General features: G+C 38.8%; 1 protein-coding gene across 1 annotated transcript in view; it reads right to left on the bottom strand.

Annotated features, from left to right (window-relative positions):
- Window positions 1-27,116, bottom strand: part of EEFSEC (eukaryotic elongation factor, selenocysteine-tRNA specific) — a 123,327-nt gene that overhangs the window by 80,634 nt on the left and 15,577 nt on the right. The window contains exons 2-4 of the mRNA XM_058031843.1: window positions 10,745-10,952; window positions 8,460-8,556; window positions 6,708-6,872 (exon numbers count right to left, since the gene is read on the bottom strand). Of these exons, the coding sequence (XP_057887826.1) occupies window positions 6,708-6,872; window positions 8,460-8,556; window positions 10,745-10,952 (470 nt within the window). The remainder of the gene's footprint in view (window positions 1-6,707; window positions 6,873-8,459; window positions 8,557-10,744; window positions 10,953-27,116) is intronic.

Here is a 27,116-nt window from a genome sequence, read left to right as displayed (position 1 = left end):
GGACATCACATCTGCCAGCACTCTCCAGGAGTCTGAAGAGCACACTAAAGAAGCAGATGAGTGGGGAGAACTCCTACATACATGGGGCAGCACATGCAGTCACTAGTGGAACTATCACACTTCAGCGCCAAGAACAACCTCAGAACAACTCTGCCTGGATCATTTTCCTGTCAGTACAGTGGTTCCTTCTTCTTCAGCTCAGTTTCTTCCCCACCTTTTATTTCTGTCACAACTTTCTTTAGCTTTTCTAGCAGTTCTCATGGGACAAAATGTTTACTGAAATCTTGACAGAAAAAAATCTATCTTGATTTATCTAAGAAAATCAGTCATCATATAAAATAAAAGTATGACATTCATATCACACAGTATTTTCTTCTACTTAGAGTCAAGATCATCTTGCATTATTTTTTCACTTTTAGCCCCACTAAAGAGTGTGCCAGTTCTTAGACAGTAACAGTTCTCTGCACTAACTAAATATTAAGGCAAAATTATCTGCATGGCAATGGCACAAAATAACACACTCCAAATTAATCTCATGCATTAGCCACTACCAGTCAACACTGCAGATAACCCTGCACAAGCAAGCAGTGCCATGGAAATGCTGCAGAAGTTAATTCTACCTTGGAGAGCAATGCTGTTTCCAGCAATGCTGCATGTCCAGGTGGAGCCTTGATCTCAACAGACATTTTAAGATTATTTAAATAGACAGAAGCAACACCGAAGTTACAACTCTCTTCAGATTCCCTGCAGGAAGGAACTCATATGCTTTGCCTTCTAATGGATGAGAAAAATCACCCAATCTTGTACCCAACTGTCTCTATCTGGCAGGGAGCACACCGTACACCCAGACCTCCAATAAAAGCAGAAAAGCTGCAGATGAATTTCAGTATTTGAAGAGTTAATTGGCCAGCACTGACTAGGCCACTTTTCTGCCTACAGAGATCACATTAGACACACAAGCTCCAGAAATAGAGTGTATGGTTTGGATTAGCACTGCTCAGGTTGGCTGCTCTCCCCTGGCTTCCTTCCCTTCTGCTCAGACCAAGCAGGAAAAAATCAAAAGCCCCACAACATATATCTATTATGTATTATCCCTGGTCCTGAATAAGACAAACCTTAATGCACAAAGTCCTTTATCTTGCTCCCTCACTTTACTATACCTACATGATACTCAAGAAAAAATTGCAAGTGTTTTGAACTAAACATTGTACTTTGGTAACAGGTAGAGAATGAATAGCAACATACAAATCTCTTGCTGAACGTTTTTATTCCTGAGGGGGTTTTTGTAAGTTTAAAGGTCTACAGTTAACCACAATTTTGTATGTTTTTTTAAAACAACCTTAAAATGGATTTTGTGCTTCGCAGTCTTTAGGTGGCTTTTTTTTGGTTGGTTTGTTTTTTCGGTTTTTTTTGAGGGCTTGGTGTTGGTTTGGGTTTTTTAAAAACGTGAACTAAAACAGAAATAAGAAGACAAAACCGAACAAACCACACAGTAAAAAGTTACAAAACCATGCTTGAAAATGAGGGAACTGATCTTCAGAAAGAACTCAGCATCTGCTACTCTTATTCTCTTAAGAGATTGAGCCAAAAAGATTTGAGAAGTTTTTATTGCCAGATCTAAATTTCATTCCACAGGCACAGGATCAGATCTTTCATCCTCCACTTAACCACAAAGAACTGTGCAGAGCAATTTTGTTCTTCCAAAACAACTGATAATATCCTAAATGCTCAAAGCAGAGTACTTTTCAGTATAAGCCAAATCCTGCATATTTTGCTTTTAAGTAATGCCACAGCAGATGCAAAACCAGTAGGATTCACACTGATGTTTTCTAGGAAAGAAGAAAATCTCCAAAAAACCATAACCCGTGTTTCAAGCAGCAGACAAATAATAAAAAAAGTTTCATTCTTGTCCTGAATTAAACCCCTAGTAAAACATTATGTTTCTACATTTCATTTATTGCTTTAGGAGTTAAAGTTCTTGCATTTTTGCACCCACATCTTTTAATATGCACCATAAACTACCTTTTCACAATTTACCAGCTACATTTAGGTGATTCTTTCTCAACTCAATTCTCTGAACTGCCCTTCTTCACAGCACTCCAATGAGTGAAAAAAAAAAAAAGTTCAAGGCAAGCAAAACTCCCCTTCAGCAGAGGACTTGTTGCATTTTAAAGGGTGTTTGTATTGGTATTGAGCAAGAAAAACCCAAGTAGCACAGGAAGAAAGAGATGTAGAAGCAGTATTCAGACATACTCTCAGAATATACAGCAAGGGTGTTCTCTATCTGCTAAAAGCAATCACCATTGACTGCATTTTGGAAGGAGAGTATTAGGAGGCCCAAAGCACTCAAAATTGTAAAAGGAAAAACTTAACTTTAAGACTGTACCATGAAAGTCCACATACAAACATCTTTGTGATCCAATTCAGTGGGGTTTGATCCAAATTTGTTTTCTGAGACTTAACTGTCCTCTGACAAGGCTTAACTGTGCAACTCTGATTGTGCAAAAGTCCTTAAATAAACTAGAATTAATCCTTACTACATGTATACACATAATAAAGCTCACTAATCAGAGGTCCTGGGACATCAGACAGACTGAGGCACTTACATGGACAAAAGTACATCTCTGTTACAATTTTAACAGCTACAATGGTTTGAAGGAAATAGCCTTTCAAATACTATTTGAGTTATTCAAGCAGACAGTGGGGAATTTTTTTGTTGTATCAGTGATAAAAGCTACAGATCATTTGCCAAAACACAGACCAAGGTTATCCAGCCAACAAAAAAAGCTTAGGAGGAAACATCTCTCTTCATATGATGAAAGTATGTGAAGCCATGAAGCTTCCCAGTATCATGCAAAACTATGCTTCTTTAAAGTTCATAAAGTCAGTTTAATTTGACAGTCAATAGGCTCTTGCCAAGACAGAATCACTACTGGGTTAAACCAACACTCTCATTTACTAGGAGGCTTGATGAGATAAACAGAAGCAAGTTCCTCACATTTTTCATATCTAAGTCTCACATGAACTTGTGAAAGTTCACCTGAGTACTGAAACAATCTGTTTAACTGCTCTCCAACAGGAGGGGAGCATTTTGTAAGTGTGGTTGCAACATTTGAGACTGAGATGCTCCACACTAAAAATGGCAATGACTAGTACCAACCTCCAGGATGGTCAAGGTTGGAACTGGTAAGAATATTTCTCTTTCCTTTTAATTAGACTTATTACACAAGAAACAACTTTTTACAATACAACACCAGATAAGTTATTCAGATTCAGCAGAGTGAGAATCCCCACACAATCCCTTAAAGAAAAACATGGATGTAACCACTCAGCAGGAACACAGCTACTCAGCATTCGAGACACTCACAACTTCTGACACACACACACAGTACAAATGGCAGCACTGGACTTTACAGAGTTATTTACCTCCAGCAGCCACTCAGCTTGCACCAATCTGCTCCAGCATTTGTTAGCAATTCATTAAACAGGACAAACAGGAACCTGACTATAAGACAAAGAGAAAAGTTTCTATTTCTTACAATTCCTGAAGTAGAGCCCCAGCAGTGGTCTTCATACTGGGCTGCCACATCTGTGCCCTGGGTCTTGTGTACCACAGCCCTGATCACAGCAAGGCAATGCTGAGTGGACACTTCCAGGATAACCAGGTCCAAGAGCTGTGTACACCCCTCTCTGCCTCATCACCCAATTCAGACTTGACCTTTTCTACAATCTTTCTCACCTGGATAAGGAAGGCAAAAGATACCTTCCTCCACTGAAATGAAAACACTTTTCTTTTTCAGTTAAGTGTGCTATAAAAAGACCCAGCAGCACTGGAGTTTGACATTCATCCTCATTTAAACTGAAATTTCTAAACAACAGATACTTTAGATATCAGTAAAATAAAAACAAAACTAAATTGCAAAAAATTCTTATTATTCAAACTCCAGTAACTTTTATAAAGCAGAAATAGAAGTGTCACAAGTTGTTGCAGTTTATAAACTCAAAGACTATAGAGATTGAAAGACCACTGAAATAATCTTAAATGACATTTAGAATTCTGCCAACACTATGTTTTTGCTGCAGAAATCCTAGGTTCATGCTCTTCAAGGTGGATTTCAAGTGCTAAGGAGCAAATAGTACTAACTCAATTGGATAGTGAACTGTTTGCTGTGTCAAAGCTTCTTTCCAAACACACATATATAATTTTTCTTTTTGCCATATGGATAATCAACCCCAGATGGCAATTTACATAGGCAAAGCATAAAGGAATCCATGCACTGCTGGTGCTCTCAGCCTCAATCAGAGCCAGCATGGGCATTTGAGAATGTCACTGTTTATTTTTAATTGCTGTGTCCCTCCTTTGTGCAGGTTCAAGCGGTCAAAGATGTCGAAGTCCATTAGCAGAACTGGAAGGTGATGCCACTTCATTTGGTGAGAGGGTTCTTCAAATTTAAAAAAAGCAGCTAGTTTGTAACGTCCCTAAACGTACCAGCTGTCAATCTCAGTTACCATTGGGTCAGGGCAAAAAAAGGTCAGAGAGAGTCATAAACCACAATGTGTTGTGAAATGTGCTTCCTCCGTTACCTTGTACGCCTGAGAAAGGTTTGACCTTTCATAGGTATCCTAACCCAGCTCTGCATGATGCTGGCAGGGGTAAGTACAACACACAGCTCACACTTACAAACATTGCTTCCTTCTACTGTGCCTCGGTTTCCATACCTGTGCAACATGAAGGTGAATGCCCACAAGTTGCTAGTGCCAAAATACAAAATTCTGCCCACAGCTACTATTATCCCAAGGCATGGACACATCTCCCATTTCACACACACAGCAGTGGAAGGTTTAATTCATTAACAGCAACTGGAAAAGTAACTAAAACTTTGAAGGAAGTAGTTAATGCCATAAGAGCCAAGTCATCTGGCTTGTCTGGCAAATGACCTGTTCATCTGCTAAGTTGTCTGTCACTTCAGTGACTACTCTCCCAGTCACCTGGGAAGAAAGCCCACTAAAAAAACTCACACAAAGTCTTTTCCACTGTTGGAAAACATACAAAGTCTATTTCCATTTTTAAATACCAATTCACAAGTTATTTACTGTATTTTTGTCATTTCTTCCTTCATATGGATTCTTAAAAAGCAGATTTAGTTCTAAACACATTTCTTCAAAACATTCTTGGACTACAGATGAAAAGCAGAATAGTCATTTCCAGATATAATCTAGTGATGCATTCTTTCTTTGCAAGAAATAATTACTCTGCCCTGTCTCCCCCATCTCCTGGAGCACAAAATGACAGGAAGTTTGGCAAATGCTATGCCAGAAAGAAAGCAGTGAACTCGCTATGCAAGGCCCTGTTTGGGCAGGAGCCATCTCCCACTCCTTGCACTCCTGACTACTTGTCCCTCTTTGGATCCCAAGGACAGGCAGGCCCAGGACTGACAACAGGACACAACAGCAGAGGAAAGAATGCTGCCAAGTGGAAATCAGGAGAGGCTGAAGCTACAGCTACAATCCCAGCCAGTATATTCCATGCAGGAATTGAAAGCCTGGCTCCCAAAATAGGCTGCATGCTGTAAATGAGAATATGGGCAGTGAGGAACTCGACTGGGGAAGTAGAAATGTCAGAGTATATATGGTACAAATCACTTCTACGCAAAGGACAACAGGATATAAACTAGATGGCCACAGGTATCACTGAGTAGGCTGGCCAGAAATGAACTGTCCACTACCAGCCAAATACCTCAGGTGAAATTAGGATGCCTCCTGTAGCCCTTCACTTGCCCAAACAGTACAGTGAAAAATGAGAAAACAGCATGTTCACTCAATGAAATAGTAAGGTCCTTATAGTAAAATGACTTGAAGATAATACTGACAGCACCAAAGGAATCCCATCCAGGCTTGTTAGGCCAGAACTTGCCTGCCCACAGAATGTAATCAGTTCAGTCCACATTTAAGTGGCAGATGCAAAATACTCCTCAAGTCTTAATTCATTTTGGGCAATTAATGCTAAGGGAAAATCAAAGCAGTGATAACCAGCACCTGTGAAATAGATTTCACATGTTCCAAGCATAAAGTCACTTTGTTTTCTTTTAAAGGATGAATATATTTTAAGGAAATTAAATAGTAAGAACAGCTGAGCAGTTCAAAGGCCAATGGAAGGTCTCTTTGACTTTCTACTGGCTCTCTGAAGAGCCCAATAGCAGCAAGCCACCTCCTGCAGCCCAGCAGTTCTCTCAGAACATGCTGACACAAATTAAAGCCTCAGCAAACAAAGAGAATGTGCATCAAGCATTTCAATGCCCTCTTCTTGTCATTACCTTTGCTTTCAGACATTTCTGGAAGCCTACCTACATAGATTCTTTTGCAAACATCCTCACTGCAGCATATCTCAAATGAGAGGAACCTCCCTCAAACCTTGCTCAGTCCTTGGGTGCATCGCAGCTTGGAAACATGCCCACTTTGCTTCTCTGAATTTGAAAGCCTAACATGCTAATCTAGATCAGTCTTCTCTTCATCCAACTAAATTATTGAGCGGGTAACTTTACTGACTTATTTAAAAATCACTATTCTTCGTACTGTTATAAGCTGGGTTATAATAGAGTACAAAAATAAAAACTGAAAATAATTCAGATTGGATGAGAACACTGTCTTCTTTGTTGAGTGTTTCTTTCTATCAGGAAAACCAGGGGGAATGAAAATGAGAGACTCACCTTCAGGGCAGGAATCTCCACATTGTCACCAAGGCTAACAGAGCCAGAAAGAATAGTCCCTGTCATCACTGTGCCTTGACCCTTAATAGAGAAACAGTGGTCGACTGCCATAAGGAAGTGTCCTGAGGGGTCTCTTGATGGCAGGTAAGCCTGAGACTTCAAGACCTGAAAAAAAAGATAAAAGCAGTACCATGCCTGGGTGAAAAGTCATGACAGCAACACAGCAGAAGGCAGGCAAGCGGATGACTGATTGAACAAGCTTGCAATTTTACTGATTTCAGGCATCTCCCAATGAGCTTAGAACTCACCAATGTCAAATTAACTGTGTGTGCCATAGGGGAGGTGCACACTTAGCAGCAGGAACAGTTCGATTTTCTGCCTTAGAAAGATTTGGTGCTGCACATTTAGCTTGGTTAGCAAAACCTCACTGGCGATAAAGTTGCTGCCAAACTCAATATAAACACTGCAGCAAAGCAAAGAGGAAAAAAAACTGTACGTGTGTCATCTCCCCCTTTTTCCTGCCTCTCTCAAAAGGACAATTTTACAGAGCATTTTGCTACTTCAGCTTTTTTGGATTTTGTGAAAATGAACTTACATACAGATATTAGTGCCCCATAAAGACCATCTCTGTCTCCCTCCCAGAAAAACTGTAATACTGGGTTAAGTTTCAAATTCAACTTCCCCTTCAGATTTTTGTTAGTGCCTCTTGAAGGATCAATCCATTAATAAAACTACATAAGTACAATTTTCTAGAGAAATTCTCTGAGTTTAGCATTTTTCTTTTGTTGACAAATACTACATTTCTTAAAATATATCAACAGACAAAAGATTTTAATTATAGAAAGGAAGTAATATACTCAACAATGTTTCAAAGGAACTGGTTCACTCCTGTCTCAAATCACTTTTGATCTCTCTCTCTGTTATATCACCTGCATATACAATTGGTATTGCCTTTAACATCTGTTTTCAAGGTCAAAAACTGCAGCCCAAGCCCAGGTTGTAATGGCAGAACAATGGAGAGTCTCTTAGGAAGGACAGAAGGGATAACAGCTCCAAGTTCAATGGCAGGGCTCACACAGCTTTTGCCAGCTCATCTAATATTAGGTTTCAATTGATGAAACAGCTCCAATGAGAGTTTCCTTCAAAGGTTGTAACCCTGGAGAACATCCCAGTAAATCCAACAGGAGCCAGATAAAGGCAGAAGTCAGCACTTGCATATCTCTTCATCCCTAGAAACTACTGAGGGCAGATTGGTCCTGGCTAAGTCTGGTCTGAGGCCACACTACATCCCATCCCCGTGCCCATCCTGCCTCTCACAGCCTGGCAGGTGATGCAGCATTCAGAGCTCAGCAGCCTTGGAGAATATCCTGCCTTTACACAAGCTTGGCTGCCCAGGGCCAGGCATCCCTAGATTTTTGATGATGATGCTGCACCTTAACTTCAGCAATTTTTAAGTATTTTAAACCTGGCAGCACCCAAGTCAGAATTTGACAAGTCTTCAAAGAATGATGCCTTTGTTTTGGGACTTTTTTCTGTTATCTTAAGAAACAATGGCATCCCTCCAGGGCAAAGATGTTCCTCTCCCTAGCCTAATGACAGAAAGGGTGACAAGTCTATTGCAAGCTACAAATTGCTCTCAGTTACTTTAGGTATCCTGCCCTTCACAGTATAAACACCATACCATGTAACCAAGGGTTTTTAACATCTGAGAATGGATATTTTGATGTTATTATTATGTTCTTCAGTGAGTACCTCAATTAATTCAGAAATACCCAGTGGATTCTCAGACTCCGGGGCTTCTGGTCCACCAGGCTTTGCTGCCACAGCAACAATAGGACACCCAGAGAATCTGAAAGAGAAAGACTTTCACCATCAGACCACAGATCTCCTACACATGTCAATATAGAGAACTTCCAGCCTCATCTGAAGGCTAGGAAACTCCCTAAAATTCCAATAAATCTGCTCTTCTCCCATTGTGACTGACAATTTCTTTCTGAATTGCCAGCAGATCAGCACTACTGGACCTCACTATGAAAGCTTCAGTCCTCTTGCACATTAGCTACTGATTTAGTGCTGTGACATCAAATGCAAGATTCAGCTTATTTCAGAAGCAAACATCTGCTGTTATCCAGTCTTAATGAAGTGGTTTGCATCCAAAGTCACTTTAATTGGAGACCAGCAGTTTTTAAACTTTCATTAAACAATTAAAATTCTAAAGTCGTAACCTTCAAATTGGGAGCCAAATGCAAGATGCCTCATGATGCCTACCTGAGTCTGCAAGATCTGCAGACAACAGAAAGATCTAAATCTTCTGAAATCAAAGTCTGCAAAACTCACAAATCTCAAATACACAAAGGTTCAGAGAGGAGCAGTACAGCCAGCTGACCTCAGTTTACCTTTTACCCTACAATCAGTTCTATTCTTCAAGTCCTTAACTTACAGCAGATTTTCTCTTTTTTTTTTTTTTTTTCTAAAATACAACCTAGTGTAATCAGTAATTACACCAAAAAGTGACTTGCTCTCTTAGCTTCATTCTTAAGCAACAGATTCAGACCAAAATTAATTATTTTGGCCATCCTCTTGACACCCACCCCTCACTGATTCTCTCACAAAAGGTACCAAACTGGAGGGAAGACATGATGCTTTGCTAAAGAAATGTTAAGTTCTAGAAAGGGAGCTCACTCAGTGCCCCAGCTGGAACCAGGCACATGAGGTATTTTCTTTGTTTACACGCCATAAGCCTGAGGCATCTAAGGACAAAGGGTAATAAAAACATGCACTAAAAATTCCTGTGATTAACCATGAAACTTTTGGAAATGTATTTTCATAGAAGTATTTCAGAGCACTGTATGGCAATAAACAGAAATTTACATGTAACCAAATGCTTTATTCCTCTTCCCATACACCAGAACAAACTGGAGTAATTGTATAGTGCATTTGGAGGCACTTTCAAACATGATCCAGCCCTACTGAAAGTCTTACTCCATCAAACCAAATTTCTCTCTGCAGAATTTAGATCCTACTGGACAAAGGCAGAAGCTTATGTGCAAAAAACTTTTTGAAAAATAGAAATTCCATTCACAGGGACAATTTGCTTTTAGTTTTGGTACCAATTCAGAGGAAACTGAGTTTTGATTAGGTAAATTCACAAGCATCAAACTATGCAAATATACAACAGTTACCTTTCTCTGTCTTTTTTTTTGCCTTCCATACAATTTCTTGACAACACTACAATAATTTCCCCAGCATTGGTGGCAACATCTTCTCTACAACTGCAACAGCCTTCAGCTTTGCTGACTGCTATGGAATTCCACATGCACACCTATGTGTGTAGCGAAAGTATTTCAACAAGTAAGCTTTTTTTAAAGAAAAACAAAACCAAAAAACCACAATTGTCCTTAGAGGCAGTTGTCAAACAGTATAACCATATATCCTGCTAATAAGAATAGTTCAGGAATAGAAAAGCATTTCAAAAACCACACATTTGGAGATTCAAAGTCAAGTGGGAAAATCGCTGTGGAGAAACTCCAAATGCCCGAGATACAACAGAGCAGGCACTTTGCAATCCCACCCAGATCAGCAGTGCTTTCAAAGCACCATCAAGCACAGACTGCACATGCCAAAACTGAATTTTGGTTCTCTCTCCTCTGCACTCTGAATCCTATTCCTTTTTTCCTTCAACTCAAAATGTGACCCAATAGTTATGTCCCCTTATATCCCTGAGCAAAGCAAAGATGTGCTGTAACCACATCCAACAGTTCTTCACCTGGATATTCTGGCTTTGTATTATCCTATCCAAACTCCAAGCAGCTCTTTAAATCTAAAAGCTTAATTGCAGGAAAACATTTCTGTATACATGATATTTGCAGAGGTGAATTTGGAAATGCTTCTGAGTTTCTGTAAATCTTTTCACTCTCTTCACATCATTTTTGCTAGATATGCCACCATGTTTAGAAGCACCTTGGAAGAGAAATGTTGGCATTTTTGCCAAAATAAATTTTGTGACAAGCTATCTGTTAGTATTACTGCTCACTTACTTGGTATTTTCCAAGGTCTTCTGCATTTTCTTAGTCATCTTCTCAATGGCACTCTGTCTCTTCCCCTCTGGAAGGAGATCTATTTTGTTCAGGACTACCACCATCTTCTGGCAGGCAATTTGCCCAATTACCAAGCACTCTGCTGACTGTGTCTGCATCCCCTTTGTCACATCTATCACAAGCATCATTAAATCGATAATCTGGGCACCTGGAGGAGAACTCACAGTCAGTATTGCCACAGCATAAAAAGATTAAGGATCATTTTCTCAACTAGTTTCCATTTAAAATTGTCAACATATGTACAAATGCCTAGAAAGACAAACAGAACACAAGCACTGAATTCCACAGCTCTTTTGAAATTAAGACCTTGAGAATTTAAGCTATTATAGGCTATCACTGAGTCATAAGAACCAGGGAAGAATGTGATAGTTCAAGTCTAAGGCTGTTATCATTGCATTAAAAATATACTAAGAAAATTAAGCTTGTAGCAACACAGGCATGACATTTGCCTCAATTAAAAATTATAATATAAGCAGACAAGCAAGAATCTAATACAGCCAAATAAACACATAGCAACACTGCAGGGAGCTGCACACTCAGAGCAACCCCAACAAGAGCCAACCAGGTACCCCATAAAACATCCACAAGCCTCAGTCCCTACCTCCCTCCTATCACTTTTCTTTCCAAGCCCAAAATTTCATAAAAGTGAAAACCACGACCACCACCAGAGACAGGTTTATCCCAAGTCTAAAGAAATTCTTGAATCCCTCAGTGTCAGAAAGAGACAATTCAAAACCTGCAGTGTATCACCATTCACTCCCAATTCTGATCCACATAACTTGAACAAGTAATTTCAAACACAAGAACAGATCTGATTCCTAGATCTCTTCATAGAAAGGATCCTAAATTTTAGGCTGACATTACCTATCACGCTTATAGATTATTTTTATTTTTCAAAATATTGTTGTCGTGAACCCTTAATCTTTTGATTGAAGCAACCTGAATTTCATGGATTTAAATTAGTTTTCAAGGAAGCTTCTGATGAACATTGGGCCTTCCACTAATTACATTCAGAATTTTCTTGTTTCAATTGAGGTAACTGAAATGCTCTGAATACTAAAACAGAAAAGTGCAACAGACTCAAGTGTTGAGAAAGTTGAAACATAAAAAAGTAACAAAAAAATTAAAGCTGAAGTACCAGAAAGTCATATGCCAAAAAAAGCACATTTTGAAAGATGATAAAAGCTGGAAATCATGTAAAATTCCCGTTCTCTAACTTAAGTACTTTTAATATTGGCTTTAAGATCAGAAGAGCAAGAAATCAATACAACTGTTCCTTGTTTCTCCAGGCTGTCCAGCCTTTCCCTTGCCTTTTTTTGCTTTTAAGGCTTTTACAATGGCTATGACAACAGCTCCCCTTGTTCCCAGTTCCCATGAACTCAGGATAGGAAATCATTCCGAGGTTGAAGTGCATGGGTGAATGAGTGGGTGGGAACTACAAGAAGAAAAAAATTATGGCTACAAATGACTATTTCAACCTACCAGACCTTTCATCTTGTAAAAATGAATGTTAAGCCCTTCAGAGCACTAGTTGGATAATTATAGTATTTCCAGGGCTCCTGCAGAATTTCCACCAATCATTTCAAATATCTCTCCCTGACAAACCAAAGATGGGCTTTATATCTTCAAAAGTAGTTTGCATTTTTATTGTTTTGGGAATTGTAGTGATTTAGAGCTTGCTTAAATTTCAACACAAACATCATCAAGCCTGTACAAAAGGCTCAGACTTTACACACCACCCAAGTGCAGACTTGAAGGTCAGAAACCAAGGGAAACAAACAGCCTGAAAATAGTTTGAGTGGGACAAAGCACTTAACAATCAGAATAGACCCATTTTTGTGAATGCATACAGCAGGGCTGATTTAAACCTAATACACATATTTTGTATGACACTGTTCTACACAGCTGACATCCTGAAAAGGAATGGGAATAAATAATAGAAATCAAATCATCAAGTCCAATTCTTTATTAATACTTTAAAAGGGACATTTTGGTAACACAACAATGCTGCAGCTCGAGCCTTACCAAACATCACTGTGACTCCTAAAGCACAGTGATCCTCATGCTCCAGAACTAAGCCAAAGCCACCAGATCCAAACCTGGCCTTGAAAAGATGCAGTATGTACAGTGTGGTATCTTTCCCTCCAAAACAACACAAAATATGCACAGAGTTGTAATATGCAGTTTCAGTAAAAGGGGTCACTTTACCCTGAAACTCCAAATCAACTGCTTCAAATTCATTTGCTATACTCAAATGCTTGCAATTGCTATATTTATGAATCTATTAGCAACAATTAAAAAGAGCCATAAATATCACCAACCCAGTTGCTAGAAGGCTGAGAATGTCTGCCTTGTGGCATTGCCTCATCTTCACAGAAGATGAACAAAGAGAAATAACTGTACAGTCCATGAAAAACTCCAGAAACACCAGAAGATGCACCATGACACTCCAGACAAAAACATTTCAAGTCAAGGAGAGCAGCAGCACACACAAGTTCACAAACACTGTCAGCACAACTATTGTGCCTTCTCCAAAGCCCCAGTGACTGGCTGGCCACAGCTCCTGAGAGATGGCACAAGCTGGGACAGAAGGCACAGCTGGCACCAGGGCAGGGTGGGAAGCGCTGCCCTTCACAGGATCGCGGAATCACGGCAAAGACCACGACAGCACTGACAGAAACACCTGAACTGCCTTCTCACCAAGGCATGAGGATGTTTTGTATGTGTTTACTCACACATATCAAGGCAGAAGTGCTCAGGTTTCCAGGACCCTTGAGTTACAAGGTGAAAAAATATTGCTAAAACTTGGTTTCTCAGCTTTCCTTTCTGAGCTGATTAATAAACCATCTTTGATAATTCACCTTCTTCTCAATCCCCCATCTTCTCCTACATAGTTTTACATTTTGGTTTATTCTAGAACCCATTTCTTTCACTGCCCATCAGTTATGCATAAAGTTCATTAAACACTAAAACAAAATCATCTAGATAAGTGTACTAGGATTCACCAATGTCACATTTCAAATCAGGAAAGTTGGCAAGATGACAAAACTGTAACCCTCTCCCATGGAACATTTTCATGCAATACATTTTCTCCTCATAACATATAAATGGTAATAGCAGACTTAGAATATGTTTAACTTCGAATTTACTAAATCTCTAGTAAGGAATTAGCTTACTATCATATCAGAGTTCAGTCAACAAAAGAAAAAATATTTCTGAATAATTTTCTGCAGCAGAGTAAGATTTAACAAGAAACAGTGAAGCAAGGATGGACTACATCATTATTCTTATGAATACAACCTCACTTGGAAAGATTTTTCAAATGGGACATAAAAATATTGCAGATATACTATGTGGAGATTCAAAAACAGTAACAAGAGTTAAAGAAGGTGAAAATATTACTCACACCTGCACTATCTGATAACAAAATGTCAGCCATGGGGTCTTGTGCCAAATGGAACAGAAGAACTGAAAGAAGTCATAGGACAAAAAAAAAGCACTCCTCAAAAAAGGAGACAGAATATGGGCCTACACAGTTAAAACTAGTAATAGGGAAGAGATTATGGACTACTTGAATATTCCTCAAACCTTCAGAACAAGAAAATGGCTTGAATTAGTTTGAACCAAGCAGAGACACACGCAAAGGACAGGTCTGCATACCAGGAAGCACAGCAATCAAAAACATTTTATCTGCACTGAAGCAGGTCACATAAAATCAATGAAAAAGTTAAACTAAGATACTCAAATTATTTCTTCTACAGAGAAAACAGGGGTGTAACCTTTTATTTACCACTTCATCTATGAAAGACATGTTCAAGAACATTGAAAAGATAAATCCTGACATGTGATTTCTCACTTTGCTTGAAAATGAAAGATCAATTATTGGAGTACCCTTTGTGTGATGACACACAGCTCAGATGAAGCCTTGCAAAAAGCAAATGAAATAAACAAGTTGTCATCAGAAAACACAAGGGGGTGGAGAAAGATGGGCATTATACTTTAAAGATAAGCAGCTAAACCACAGCACAAATAAAGTAGATAGTCTGAGTGAAGAAAAACAAACAAGAAAGATAAAACATGAACTGAGATATTCTGGATGACAGCCAGATACAGGAAAAACACAAGACCAGCAGCACAGCATCACAAAGACTGCAAATGCCAGCTAAACCTGGAGGCAGCAGCACTCATTTGTATCGCAAAAGTGACAGGGAACACAAAACTCAGAAAATAAGAAAAATACCTTCAGAGACAAGATCAAGAAAAAGTCCAGCTACTGCTTTGAACACACAACCCATGCTTGCTCCTGAATTTTGAAGAGTATCTGATTATATAAAGTCATCAAGGAAATAATTTATTACTCTTTACTCAGGAGTTGAATCACAGATGTCAGAGATTATGACATATTTCCAAAGAGCAGAAGGAAGCAACTCAAGCTTCCCTAAAGTGCACTTGCAACATCATTCCTAGCTAGCTCTCACTCTTGGATCCTGAAAGAACTCACCAGCCTGAGTACACTGAAAAAGAATAGTATGCATTTCAAAAGAATGTATTGATCAACTTTTAGTCTTTTGGAGAAAATTCACTGCATTCTCTCTATTTGCATTATTTAGTTCAATGTATCTTCAAACCATTGCTGAAATAGGAAACAAAGCCTGCCAAGAGTTCCAGGCAACAAGGCTGCAAACCTTCATCCCCTCCATCAAATTCACTCCTCATAAATGTGTTTAGTGTCACACACAATTAGTAAAAATCAGCTCTTATACCAGTTTCACATGGGAGTAGCCAAGATATCAGATGCATTTTGGAAAACAGTAAAGCACTGTAATTGCCATGTTTTATTCTGCAGCAGAACATTTCATATTAAATAATAAACCTTCTTCAACCTCAACCACAGAGGCTGTTGCAGTTCTGCATGTACAGGAACTCAAACCACCTTCCATTGGTGCAGCCTGCATGCTTGTAAATTTTATACCCCAACTCCCAGACTGAGCTGTGTCCCTGCAGCAAAACATAATATTAACACTAACTTAGAAAAAAATTACATTATTAGATCTAGGAAGACAAACAAACAAACACTTCAGCCTCATGTATTAATTTATCAGTTCCAAAAATGTATTAGTGTTTTATTGTACATGCACTGAGCCCACTTTCAGAACCATCTAGCTACAATTTCCAAGCACTAAATTAGCTACCAATTCCTTACTGAAAAGCTCACCCAAAAGGCATTTTCAATAAATAAGCAGAATCTCAATTGGTTTGTCTTTACCAAATGCAGACAGAATATGAGAGCATTTTAAGCAGTATTATTTTGGCAAGCATAACTAAAATATTGCATTGTATTCCCAATAATACATCTATATAAAGCTGACTTGGCTTCAAAAGGTGAAACCTGGTGAGTAGAGAGAAGAAGAGGGGATCAGGTCCCTGTGTGAACAAAGGGGACGTTTTGCTTGTCACACGTGGAACATAGGCACAGATTCTGAGTGGGGCCTTCTTTAAGCTACTGTGTCCTGTCCTGTTTGTGGTAATCTTTTTAGCTGACTTTGCACAAACAGTACAACTCTTGTTCACAGGCAGCAAAAGGAAGCAGAAAATGGAATTTGAAATGTAAAAATAAAATAATTGTGGGCCATGGGCTATAATTTGATTTCATGCTCTACAAGGAAATGAAAGAGGACTTCCTTAAACATACTTTTGGTTTTTTTTAAATATGCTTTTTACCATGTTAGGATTTCCTCTAGTGTAGAAGAGAAAATAGGATTGTAGAAAATGTACCGTTCTCAAGTATCATTGCTACTCAAGGGCAAAGCTCTGTTTTAATGTGCACTTCCCATTCTGGGGAAGAGGAAATTCTTCAATTAATAAACCGGGTGGACTGAGGCGAGTTTTTAAGGTTTAATCAATTTCATCTGCACACAGGATAAAAAGACCAACTATTCTACCATTTTTACCTCTGCTATTCCACTTCCAAAAAAAAAAAGAAAAAAATTAAATCAATGTTTTATTTTAAATTCTTTGAGGTTAGTATCTCCTGTCTCAGGAAATATTGTCTATATCATGCAGAGAGTATCCAACTTCCCCTTTCACAGCCCCCTCCCCCAACTTTTTTTTGTGCTAAGAAACTTTATTCAGAAACAACTGAATTATTCCCTGTTTTTATACAGTTGCACCCTTGGGAGATGTTACAAGTCACACAGGATTTTGCTAGTTACCTTAGGGGAGGCACTGTGATGAATAAGGAAGATGTTTTACAGGATATGGAATCCCCCAAAATTCAAACAGAAATAGGAGGTGTGATGCAGGGAGAGGCATGCACTCAACTGGGGAACATGAATTACACATGAAGAAACCTTCTGTAAAGCAATGCAAAGGAAATACTTTGAAAAGGAGCTCATGGAGCTCAAGCATCCCACCATCACTTCCAAAGGAGCTCAGAGCACAAACAGCGAGCTGTGCAGCTTCAAACTCCAGAGCATTTGTAACATCAGATAGCAAGCATCACCCACAACATTTCTGAATGCACAGTAAAGCTTAAAATTAGAAGCATTAGGTCATTGCATGAATTCTCTTCTTCAGATGAAAACCAGCCACTCTGGTTGGTCTGTAACTGAGAGCTAGAAAGGGAAAGCAGTGTGGCCATAAGGGCATACATAATTGGAAGAAGTCCATTTCTTGTATGCCAAATAACAGATCTATTAGAGTTATTTATTTGTAAACGTGAGTCTAAGTCAAGTAGTAGGTGATAACTTTTTATAAGAAATAAAAGAGTTCTTTTGAAAGTATGTCACACAAAGATCCCCTTGAATATACTTTATACTTCATCTGGAGAAGAAAGAGCGTGCCATATTGTTCTGAGGAGGATAAAGGATAATGCCTCTACCATCTCCTTTGTCAAGTCATCCAAGGATCTGTCTTGTTTGACTAAGTTCTAACAACATGTCAGAAACAAGTCTGTGTTCTTTAAAGGGAGGAAATGCCTGTAATGATTAGAGTATGTCAATAAGCTTGATCAGCCATGCTGAAGTAGCACAAACAAAGCTGATAAAGCCTCTATGAAGGTCAAGCTAAGAAAGACTGACGAGGATCTTCCAATAATTTTTACAGGCTGATCTAGCCATTGCAATATAGTTCACAGGATTAAGCTCACATGAAATAGATGAGTTATTGAGAAAAAAAAAAAATCACAAACAAACTCTAAAGTGAAAACACTCTCAAAAAACATAGAACAATACAAAGATTGGAAGAAATATTATCAGGAGATCCTTTGCAGGGATTTACAGAATGTAAGGATTCCCATGTTGTCTTCAGCCTCTTCAGAGGAAAACCAAGCCTGAGAAATGTCTGAACACTCTGGTAGTTTCCACCACTTATGGAAGAGAGACTATTCTTAAACAAGGTAAATACAGGATGCCCTTGCTGCATTCTGACTAAATTCACTGGTTAAACACACATTAAAATTACACATAGTATTGTTAAAAAAATATGCAAAATTACAGAGAAATCTTCTTTCAAAGACTTCCAAATAGAAATACACTATTAAAGAGAGATTGCTATGAACCTTTTTAATTTAGGTAACACATTAATTTGCTATTCTTGTCCTCCCCTCTCCCCAGCACAAAAAGAACCTCAGTACACCTCACCTCCTGCAGCCTGAGCATAAACTCGAGCAGCACAATAATGGCTAAGGACACATCCTCACATCCTTCCACAGCCAAGGAAAGGCCATGACTAACATCCTTCACTTCCACTATGAAGACAAAACATGCAAGGGGGAAAGGCAATTTTACCCACGTGGTTTCAAGCCAGGGCAATCACACACTTTGCTTTGTTATTGTGCTGATCTACATCACTACCTGCAGTGATCTAGGAGTGATCCAGAAACAGCTGTCAGTGAAAAGGCTCTGGCACCTGGTCATGGAGGCTGCAGCTCCATGAGCTGGGAAGTTCCTGCTCCCAGTCACCTTTCCCCAACACTGTTTATTGAGGCTTCCCACAGCTTATGGTGGGTCTGATGAAAGGCGAAGTTGATGCTCAGACCAGCCAGCTCAACCCAGGCACAGCAGAGAGCTCTCCCTGAGACCGACAAGGTGAGCCAGCTCCTGCAGCACCCCAGGGAGAGCCAGAGCTGGCACAAGCAGGACCAGCCAAGAGTTGCCAAGGTAACAAGGGGAAGAGCAAAGCAAACCTCCTGATTTTCTGGGGACAAGATGCTGCTGCAGGCCAAGGGATTCACTGAACAGCAGCCTGAGGAACTACAGGGAAACTTAAAGCTGAATAAACAGTCCACAGATTGTTAGGAAGAATTGAAAGAAACTGAACTACATCTGTATATACACAAAACTAGTGCAATAACTTCAGAAAATGGTGACAAGATACAGTCATTATATGCTGTTCAATGCAAAATTGTTTTAAGTTTAGAAGCAGCAAAGAAAGGTAAAGAATTAGACTTTGACTATATACAATATCATATTGAAATAAAATACTGCATTTTGATCTGGTCACTTTCTGGAAAAGGAATCTTAAAGATAAAGTAGCTTCAAAAAAGGAAACAAGACAAATGCAGTTAGGTCCTCCATAAAGAAAAATCCATGTTAACAGCACACACTGACAAAAGCAAATGAAGTTGAGTGAAAGAATGGAAATAAAACACCTCTAATAAAAGAGCACAATCAATTACATAATTTTAAGCAGAACAATAATTCAAATTCAAATGCTAAATACCATGTCTTTACACAAAAAAATATAGCTTTGATATTTACATCATTAAGATTTTAGAGCTACATCCAGCTAGATAAAGCTTCTTTTTTTTTAATGAAACATTTACGATTTTATCCTGTGTAAGAAGTATTAAGATGAAACTTAAAGAAAGGGATACTTTATTCCATCACTGACTTTCTTGTTTGTCCCTCAAAACCAATCATTTCAGCTATTTCCAAAGAAAATGTAGCAAACCAGATGAGTGACTACTACAGTCTGGCATTCAAATTCCTGCTCTTTAAATAAATATTTGTCAAAAACCAGAAAATCATCCCAAATGGAAATCCTATAGACAATGAGGGGAGAGCAAAGCAAACAATCCTTGCCTTGTAACACGAAATGCCATGTAATACATAGCATGTGTAAAAATGGAGGTAAAGCACCATATGAGAGAAGACGTCATCCTTCTTCCATATGTACAAAAATCCTGTTCTGTAATATTACCTATTACTAGATCTGAATTTCTATATTGACAGGGCACAAACTGGACAGAGTCCAAAACAGACCTCTACTTATTTTAATGCTGAAAACATAAACTATGGTACAGTTGAAAAAAGCCTACATATCTTGGAAGAGCAACAATCATTCTGAGTAGACACAGATGACTGCTACAAAAAAAGGTAGCATTTGCTGAATTACTCAACACCGTGGTATTTCAGCTGCATTAATTTCTTTCTTGGCTTGAAGTCAAAAGTGCAGAAATTGTGAATTAGTTAGCAAACATTAACTTTTTAAAGTGTCATTCATACATATGTATATGCAAATACAGACACCAGTAAAAGCTGAGAATTTAAATATTTAGGATACGGCACAAAACTACAGTTTTCGCATTTTAGACTGAATGTCATTGTACTCCATGGCTGATGAGCTGTATAATCTGTGGCATATAGTAAGAAAAACTATTATTTCATAGACTTGAAAGAAAAAGAAAGCATAGAAGAAACCAACTAGCTTATTACTATCCAAGTAACAAACCTGGTTTGTCCAGGGGTGTTTGGTGGGATTTTGTTTGTCTGGTTTTTGCACTACCTATATTACACCTAGCAGAAAAAAGTTCAGCTTCATATTTTGGAATTCAGGCTATAAAACATTTCAGGCTATTTCAATATCTCTAAGTTCCCAAATGAGATACAAAAATGGCACCTGTAATTCCACCAATTCATATCAAACCTAAACTTAAGAGATTGGCAATGAAGTGCCCTGTTCCTTTTGTCTGGAGTTGTTCAGTTCATAAAATAAGCTTTCTCAAACAATGGGACAGTAAGTTGTGTAAGAAATCAACACTTTATGTTCATGCTTCAGGAAAAAAGATGCAAAGCAAGAAAAATGGAAAATGGATACTTGTAAAACCCTGCTTTGACCTCCTCAGATGATATTGTGTGCTCAGGGTTCTAGTAAGCTTTCCTAGTGCCTAATGAGTGATTAGTTCAAGTTTCAGACTTGTTACTCAGAGGTATTTTGTTTTGGTATCAAGGCCACGTGTGTCTTTGCACAGCTCTGAAGAGTTAAATGTGAGGTAACATTACACTTGGGCCTTATATAGTGACCATAAATGGTCCCTGATGGTCCATAAAGTCTTTACTGTAAACACTGAAAAGCAAACAGGTCAGAGGACCAAGAAGAAAAAAAATTACCCTTTTTATAAGTTTTGACCCATATCAGCTTTACATTTGCTCTCTACAAGATCTCCTGCCAAGTTTCAAGCAAAAAAAAGTAACTATATTTGCATGTGATAATGTTAAATATGTTGCAAAAAACAGAACTACAAGTATGACTATTCTGTCCTTTGCATGTTTCACAGATTACAGCAGAGACCATCTCTGAAGCTATTTCCAAGACCTGAAAGAGAAAATAGCAACTTAGCAGTATAAAAAGAATCAAACATCTGGAAGAACTGCAAAGGCACTGAACCTGCACCAATGAGGACATGAGCCCATCTCCAGTTCTGACTGACTTCCACATGTCTGCAGTCCTCTGCTCATCTCTAATGGCTCAGTTCACACCACACAGACTATTCCCAGCTTCAAGAATGCTGCACCTGAGTTTCTCCACTAACTGGAGTGTGGAGACAAATAATGAGTGAAAGCCTCTGTGGTACCTACAAATATGGAAATTCCTGCTGCCTCCCTGACACTACAGGATGCTCAGGTCAGAGCTGATAGCAGCCTATACCAGTATGCCTTCCACTATGAAAGATAAGTCAGGCAGAACCAGGTTTATACTGGAAAGAGAAAAGCAGTACAACAATTAGTGGAATAACTTGATCTATTTTCCAAGACTGTGTCAGGCAGAGAAGCTCATAAACAGCCACCAGTGTACACATTTTCCCTCAAAGCAGTGAGCTCTTTCAATAAGTGAACTCCTGTGTTAGCTTTTCAGACAATTTAACAATCTGATTTCCAAGAACAGACCAACTGATAAGTTTCCCAACCAATGTGTTCATATTTCTGCCCATATTTGAATCTACCATTGCATACAAGCCCAGTACTGGACTCAGAGTGGGGGCAAAACCAGACTCATGAACAGCACCTATCAAGTTTCTATAAATTCTGGTCTCTATCAGTATTACTTCACACTCAGCTCTTCAATCTTCAAGTTAACCTCATTTGGACAAGATGGTATCTTTCCATTAGCATATCTAGGATTCAATCCCACCCGTGGCCCCATGTTTTACCACAAAGAGAACCAGCACATCTCAGAAATCCTTACACAAGCAACACACAACTTCAGTACTTGATTCTCTCAGGATGAAAAGAATGTGCTATGCTTAATGACCAACTAGTTGGCTTTTTCCTTGCCAGAGGACTGGGGAACTCTTACCACAGTGCATCTATTGCCTCCCTCGGGGTGCTTTGGGGAATTACTGAATTATAAACACCTTGGAACACGTTAGAATTTCTTTAAGCATATTTTTATCAGTTTAATATTAGATGACAAGGAGACTTTTTTGCTATCTTTTGTGTTAACTTCTTCAAGACCTGCCTAGCCAAAGGATATCTCACTGTAAATTCCTGCTCACTCTTCTGCCATATCTTTGAAAGATCAGTCTAAAGAAAAGTTCCATGCAGCAGTCACTGGAGATAAGGACCATCACACAGGTAGACAGACCTGAATATACATTTAGATATGCAACTCCAAACTTCCAAAACCTATAAACAGCAGTTTGCATGCAGTTGAAAACAGGTAGAGATATGAAAGTTGTACCAGAGAGATACTGCAGAACCACCTTGAAATTCTTGACTCCAATTAACTTTACTCTACTTAAATTCAATGTTTTAGGCCAACTACTCTGAAAAATCATGGAATGCACTGGAGTCCCCAAGAAACACACCAATTATCACCTTGATCACAGAGATTTGCTACAGGATTCTCTTCCCTCCACCCCTCTGTCAATTCAAGGACACTAATCTTACAGTGCACCTGCAGCTTTAGATAGCTAAACCACCACTAGTAAGAAATTGATTTAAAACCTTGTACAGAGCAAGAGCATATTTCTACAAGACTATCAAAAATAAATTTTCTCAATTCTGTCACCAAGTCCAAAAGTAAAACTCGAACTCATCAGATTCTAAATCATTCTTCTACAAAAAAAATCCAGAGTTCCATTCAAAGCTGAAAAAAAAGTATGTGATTCTGCTCTTAAGTCATTACAAACCCTAAGCTACCTTGTCTTTGAAATAAAGTATGCAAAAGTCTCGCACCCTGCATTAAGGAGCTTCTTTTGTATTAAAATCCAGTCCTATTATGTTTTTACAACACAGCATGTAACACACTGTCCTAACAAAAGAGTTATGGTAGAGTATGGGAAGATATTCCTGCACAGCTCTCAGATGTACTTCATCTGAGAATGCAAAACAAGATTTTTTTTCTTAAATTAACAGTTTATATTTTGCTTTTTTTTTCCTCCCTTGTCCTCAAAAAAAAAAAAAAAAAAAAAAATTAAAGATTGCTAGGGGCAATGAAAAATGCAATCTTTAATTTTCTGTTCACCCTCCACAATACTGAAATAACATCAGTCAGGGTTATAAACATCTGTAATTGCCAGGGGAATGTACAATACATTCAGCAACTCCAGGCCCAGATATCCTGTAGCTCTGCACTTCACAAACAAAAGGTTGGGGAAAGAAAGAGGGGGTGGGGTATAGGGAATAAAGGCTTAAAGATTAAAGTCACAGGCAGAGACAGACGGCTCCGTTTTTTAATAACTGAAAACACTAGTTGTGCCTGAATGTGCTCATTGTTTTATGGCAGGGGGGAGAGTCTCTGCATGCTGGACTGGCTGGCGACAGAACTGCCTTTGCATCAAAAATAAGATTTGCAAAAAAAAAAAAAAAAGGAAAAAAGTCACCAAACCCACGCCCTCATTTCCCCTCTTGCAATGGCTAATGATGCTTTTAGGTAGCAGTCAACAAATTATGCCACCTTACCTTTATTAAATTGGGGATAACTTCATGGCTGGAAGTATTACCTGATGGAAAGAGTGTAAGACAGGGCTGCAGAGATGGTGAAGGTTTGATGCTGTGAAGGAACACAGACTATGAACAAGAACAGTTGTACATAACAAACAGGCACAGCTAGGGAACAACAAGCTTATAAATCAATTTCTTATAGGTTCTGCACACAATAAAAGCACTGCTGCAAGGCTGAATTATGGTTATAAGCAGATTTTTATATGGTTTCAAGAAGTTTAGCTGTCATGAGGAAGTTCTTAAGCCCTTAGTTTTTAAAAGCATCAGCTATACTTTTAGTGAATGAAATGTTGCACTAGTTGGGTTCACTTCAGTCAGTAAAAAATGCTATTACCTTAAAATATTGCACTAGAGCATAAAAAAAATTGAAAATGTTTCTTTTACACTTTAATTTTTCTCTCAAAAATTTAGGAGTAAAAGCACTTGCACACTACATGGCTACTCAATATCCATAATTACAAATGTGTAATATTTTGAAAGTCCATAATGTTAATTTTTCTCTTCCAAATAATCTAATACTTTGTATGATCCATTTCAGTGGAAAAATTTTTGCCAGTCAGATCCCACCAGAGCCCAGGAACCCATCTTAAGGTCAATGCAATGAGGTCAGTTCCACTGCTGGGTGCCAATGGACTACAGGTAAGCAAGTAGCCTCAACAAACATATGCAAATAAAAAAATATTAAATAATTATTGCACTTTTATTCTAATTGAGCCTCAGGTATTACCATAAGAGAGCTTTTGTTTTACTGTATCTTTTTGGCTTTTTTTACCTGCCAACTTGGTTTAAATATAGACAGAAAGGAGATAATTCAGTAAGACAACAGGCTCTTTCATCTAAAACCATGAGACTCCCAGTCATAACTTCTTGGGGAAACCTAAAATAAGGAGCAGGGAGCCACACAACAGGAGTCAATGAAAAGTAGTCTCCTGCCCCAAGCAAGCATGCTGTGCAGGGAGGAATCAGTGGCCACAATACACAGCTCCTCAGCCAAAAATGTCAGACCTGGAATGCTCCAGCTATCATCCCCTCTTTGTTGATGCAACACTTTTGCATCATCAGCCACTGGACATCTTGTTGAGATTAAAAATATTGTGGAGAGTTACTGTCTGTTCAGCAAGGAAAAAAAAGACAAGAGCCCATGTCAGAAAGGGAGGGGAAAGGAAAAGCCGTAACATGAGCTCATAAGCCTGATGTGGAGAATAAAGGCAGGCTTTGTTTTACCTCATTCATACCAAGTACAAACAAGAGACTCATCACTGTTTTGAGTTTGAACTGCAAAATTTGTTTTGTAGGCAGCACTGCCCATTTTTTTCCTCAAGTAACTCAACTACTCATCTTTCTCAAAAGTAGCTCCGGTGATGCTCCAATCATATATTTAAGCCTAGATGAAATCTGTCTAGTAACAGACTCTCATTCTGCCCACACTACACATTCTGACACTTCAGAAGCACCTACAAAGGCATTCTTACATGGTAAAGTCCAGCCTTGGTTAGATCATTGATGTTGCCCTAATGTCCTCATGCACTCAAACAAAGTAACTAAAATTAAAATACAGGAATATTTAAAAGAAAATAAAAATCACTTGGAGGACACACTGGCTATCTAGCCACATTAAGAGTTAGGCAACAGTTATTAAGCTAGAGATACTACTTTGGGCGAGAAGCATTAATTTTTTTTAACTTTCAAATGCAGATTTCAGTTCAAAAGTGTTTAACACAATGTTTAAAAGGTACAGTCCTTGGAAGATTAGATGTAAAAAAAAATCCACTAGAAAAAAAGTCTGTCCTCTGACAGAAACACTACCCATCAGTGCTGTCCCTAAAAGAGCTCAAGGGCAATACCAGAAGGCAGCAGGGAAAGCAGAGTCAAAGCAGAGTCTGGATTCTACTTTCGTGCTCCTAGGAGAAGGCGAGGAGGGTGGTAATTTACCGTGTACAACCAAATTGGACATGAAAGTTTCAAAGCAGCCAATTAAAGCTAACATTATGGAATGGAACTGAGGTCCGAGTGGAACGCGTTAGACACGCATTCCACACTGCGGCTCCAGAGCCCGCCTGCGAGGCGGGTACCAAACAAAGTACAAAGGGTCAAGAAGCTCCTCTCAAAGAGAGCCCCAGCTCTGAGCAAGAGTCAGGAGAGCCTGCCCAAAACAACCAAACCTGGTGCACAGCTGCAAAGTGACAGCAAGGCTGCAAAGCCAAGTCATCGCCCACATAGACAGAACGCTACGCAGACAGTTTGAAAATTCGTCAATCTAGCAAGGGCAGATCTCACCACAACTGAGAACCAAATGGAGGGGGATAACATGGAACAAAGAGCATTCCTAAAACTGGCAGCAATAAACATGCCCGTACCAGAGAAAATCTCTGACATATAACCCTTTTCATACACTCAATTGCAGTGAATCCTCCAAGTGATTTTTCTTTTCTTCCAACTACAGTTTTGCTTATCTTAAGCAGGTCAATGTAGAATGGGCAGAAGAGTTACTAATACCTAGTGGGAAGTTGGAAGACAACTACCTCAAGTTACCAGAACTATGTTGCATTTTGCCTTAGAGTCGCCTGTCCATTGGAGCATGGTGAACCCCAGTTTTGATGCAAGTTTCCAGATTTCTGTGACAGTAATGCAGAAAACTGTCATGATGGTACTCCAGCTGCAGAACATAACCAAATGGAAATTAAAAGGGAGAACAATTAGGTTGTTTCTTCTGTCTTATATTTCAACATACAACTCCACACACATGCAAATTGGGAAATTAATTACATGTCACAATAAAAAATTCTGTGAAACTTCTACAGCACTACTACTCTCCAAACCTTCACCATCTCCAAACACCAAAAAGAATTATAATCTTTACCAGAATAGTAGTTGGATAAAGGATGAAAAATAAGATACATGTCCAAAAAGTAGGTTGTTCTCAAGAAAGACACCCTGCAAACAAGCTCAGTTTTTATGTCAATCTTTATTTCAAGCACCCACATTACTACACAACCATAGGAGTGCATGAAAGAAATCTCAAATCTCTATGCACTCATAGGAGTGCATAGAAAGAAATCTCAAACAAATCAGTCCCAAACAAATTG

This window comes from Melospiza georgiana, chromosome 11 (assembly GCF_028018845.1).
Source record: "Melospiza georgiana isolate bMelGeo1 chromosome 11, bMelGeo1.pri, whole genome shotgun sequence".
Lineage (NCBI taxonomy): Eukaryota > Metazoa > Chordata > Aves > Passeriformes > Passerellidae > Melospiza > Melospiza georgiana.
Note: the sequence above shows the minus strand (reverse complement) of the source record. Positions and strands in the feature narration are given on the sequence as shown.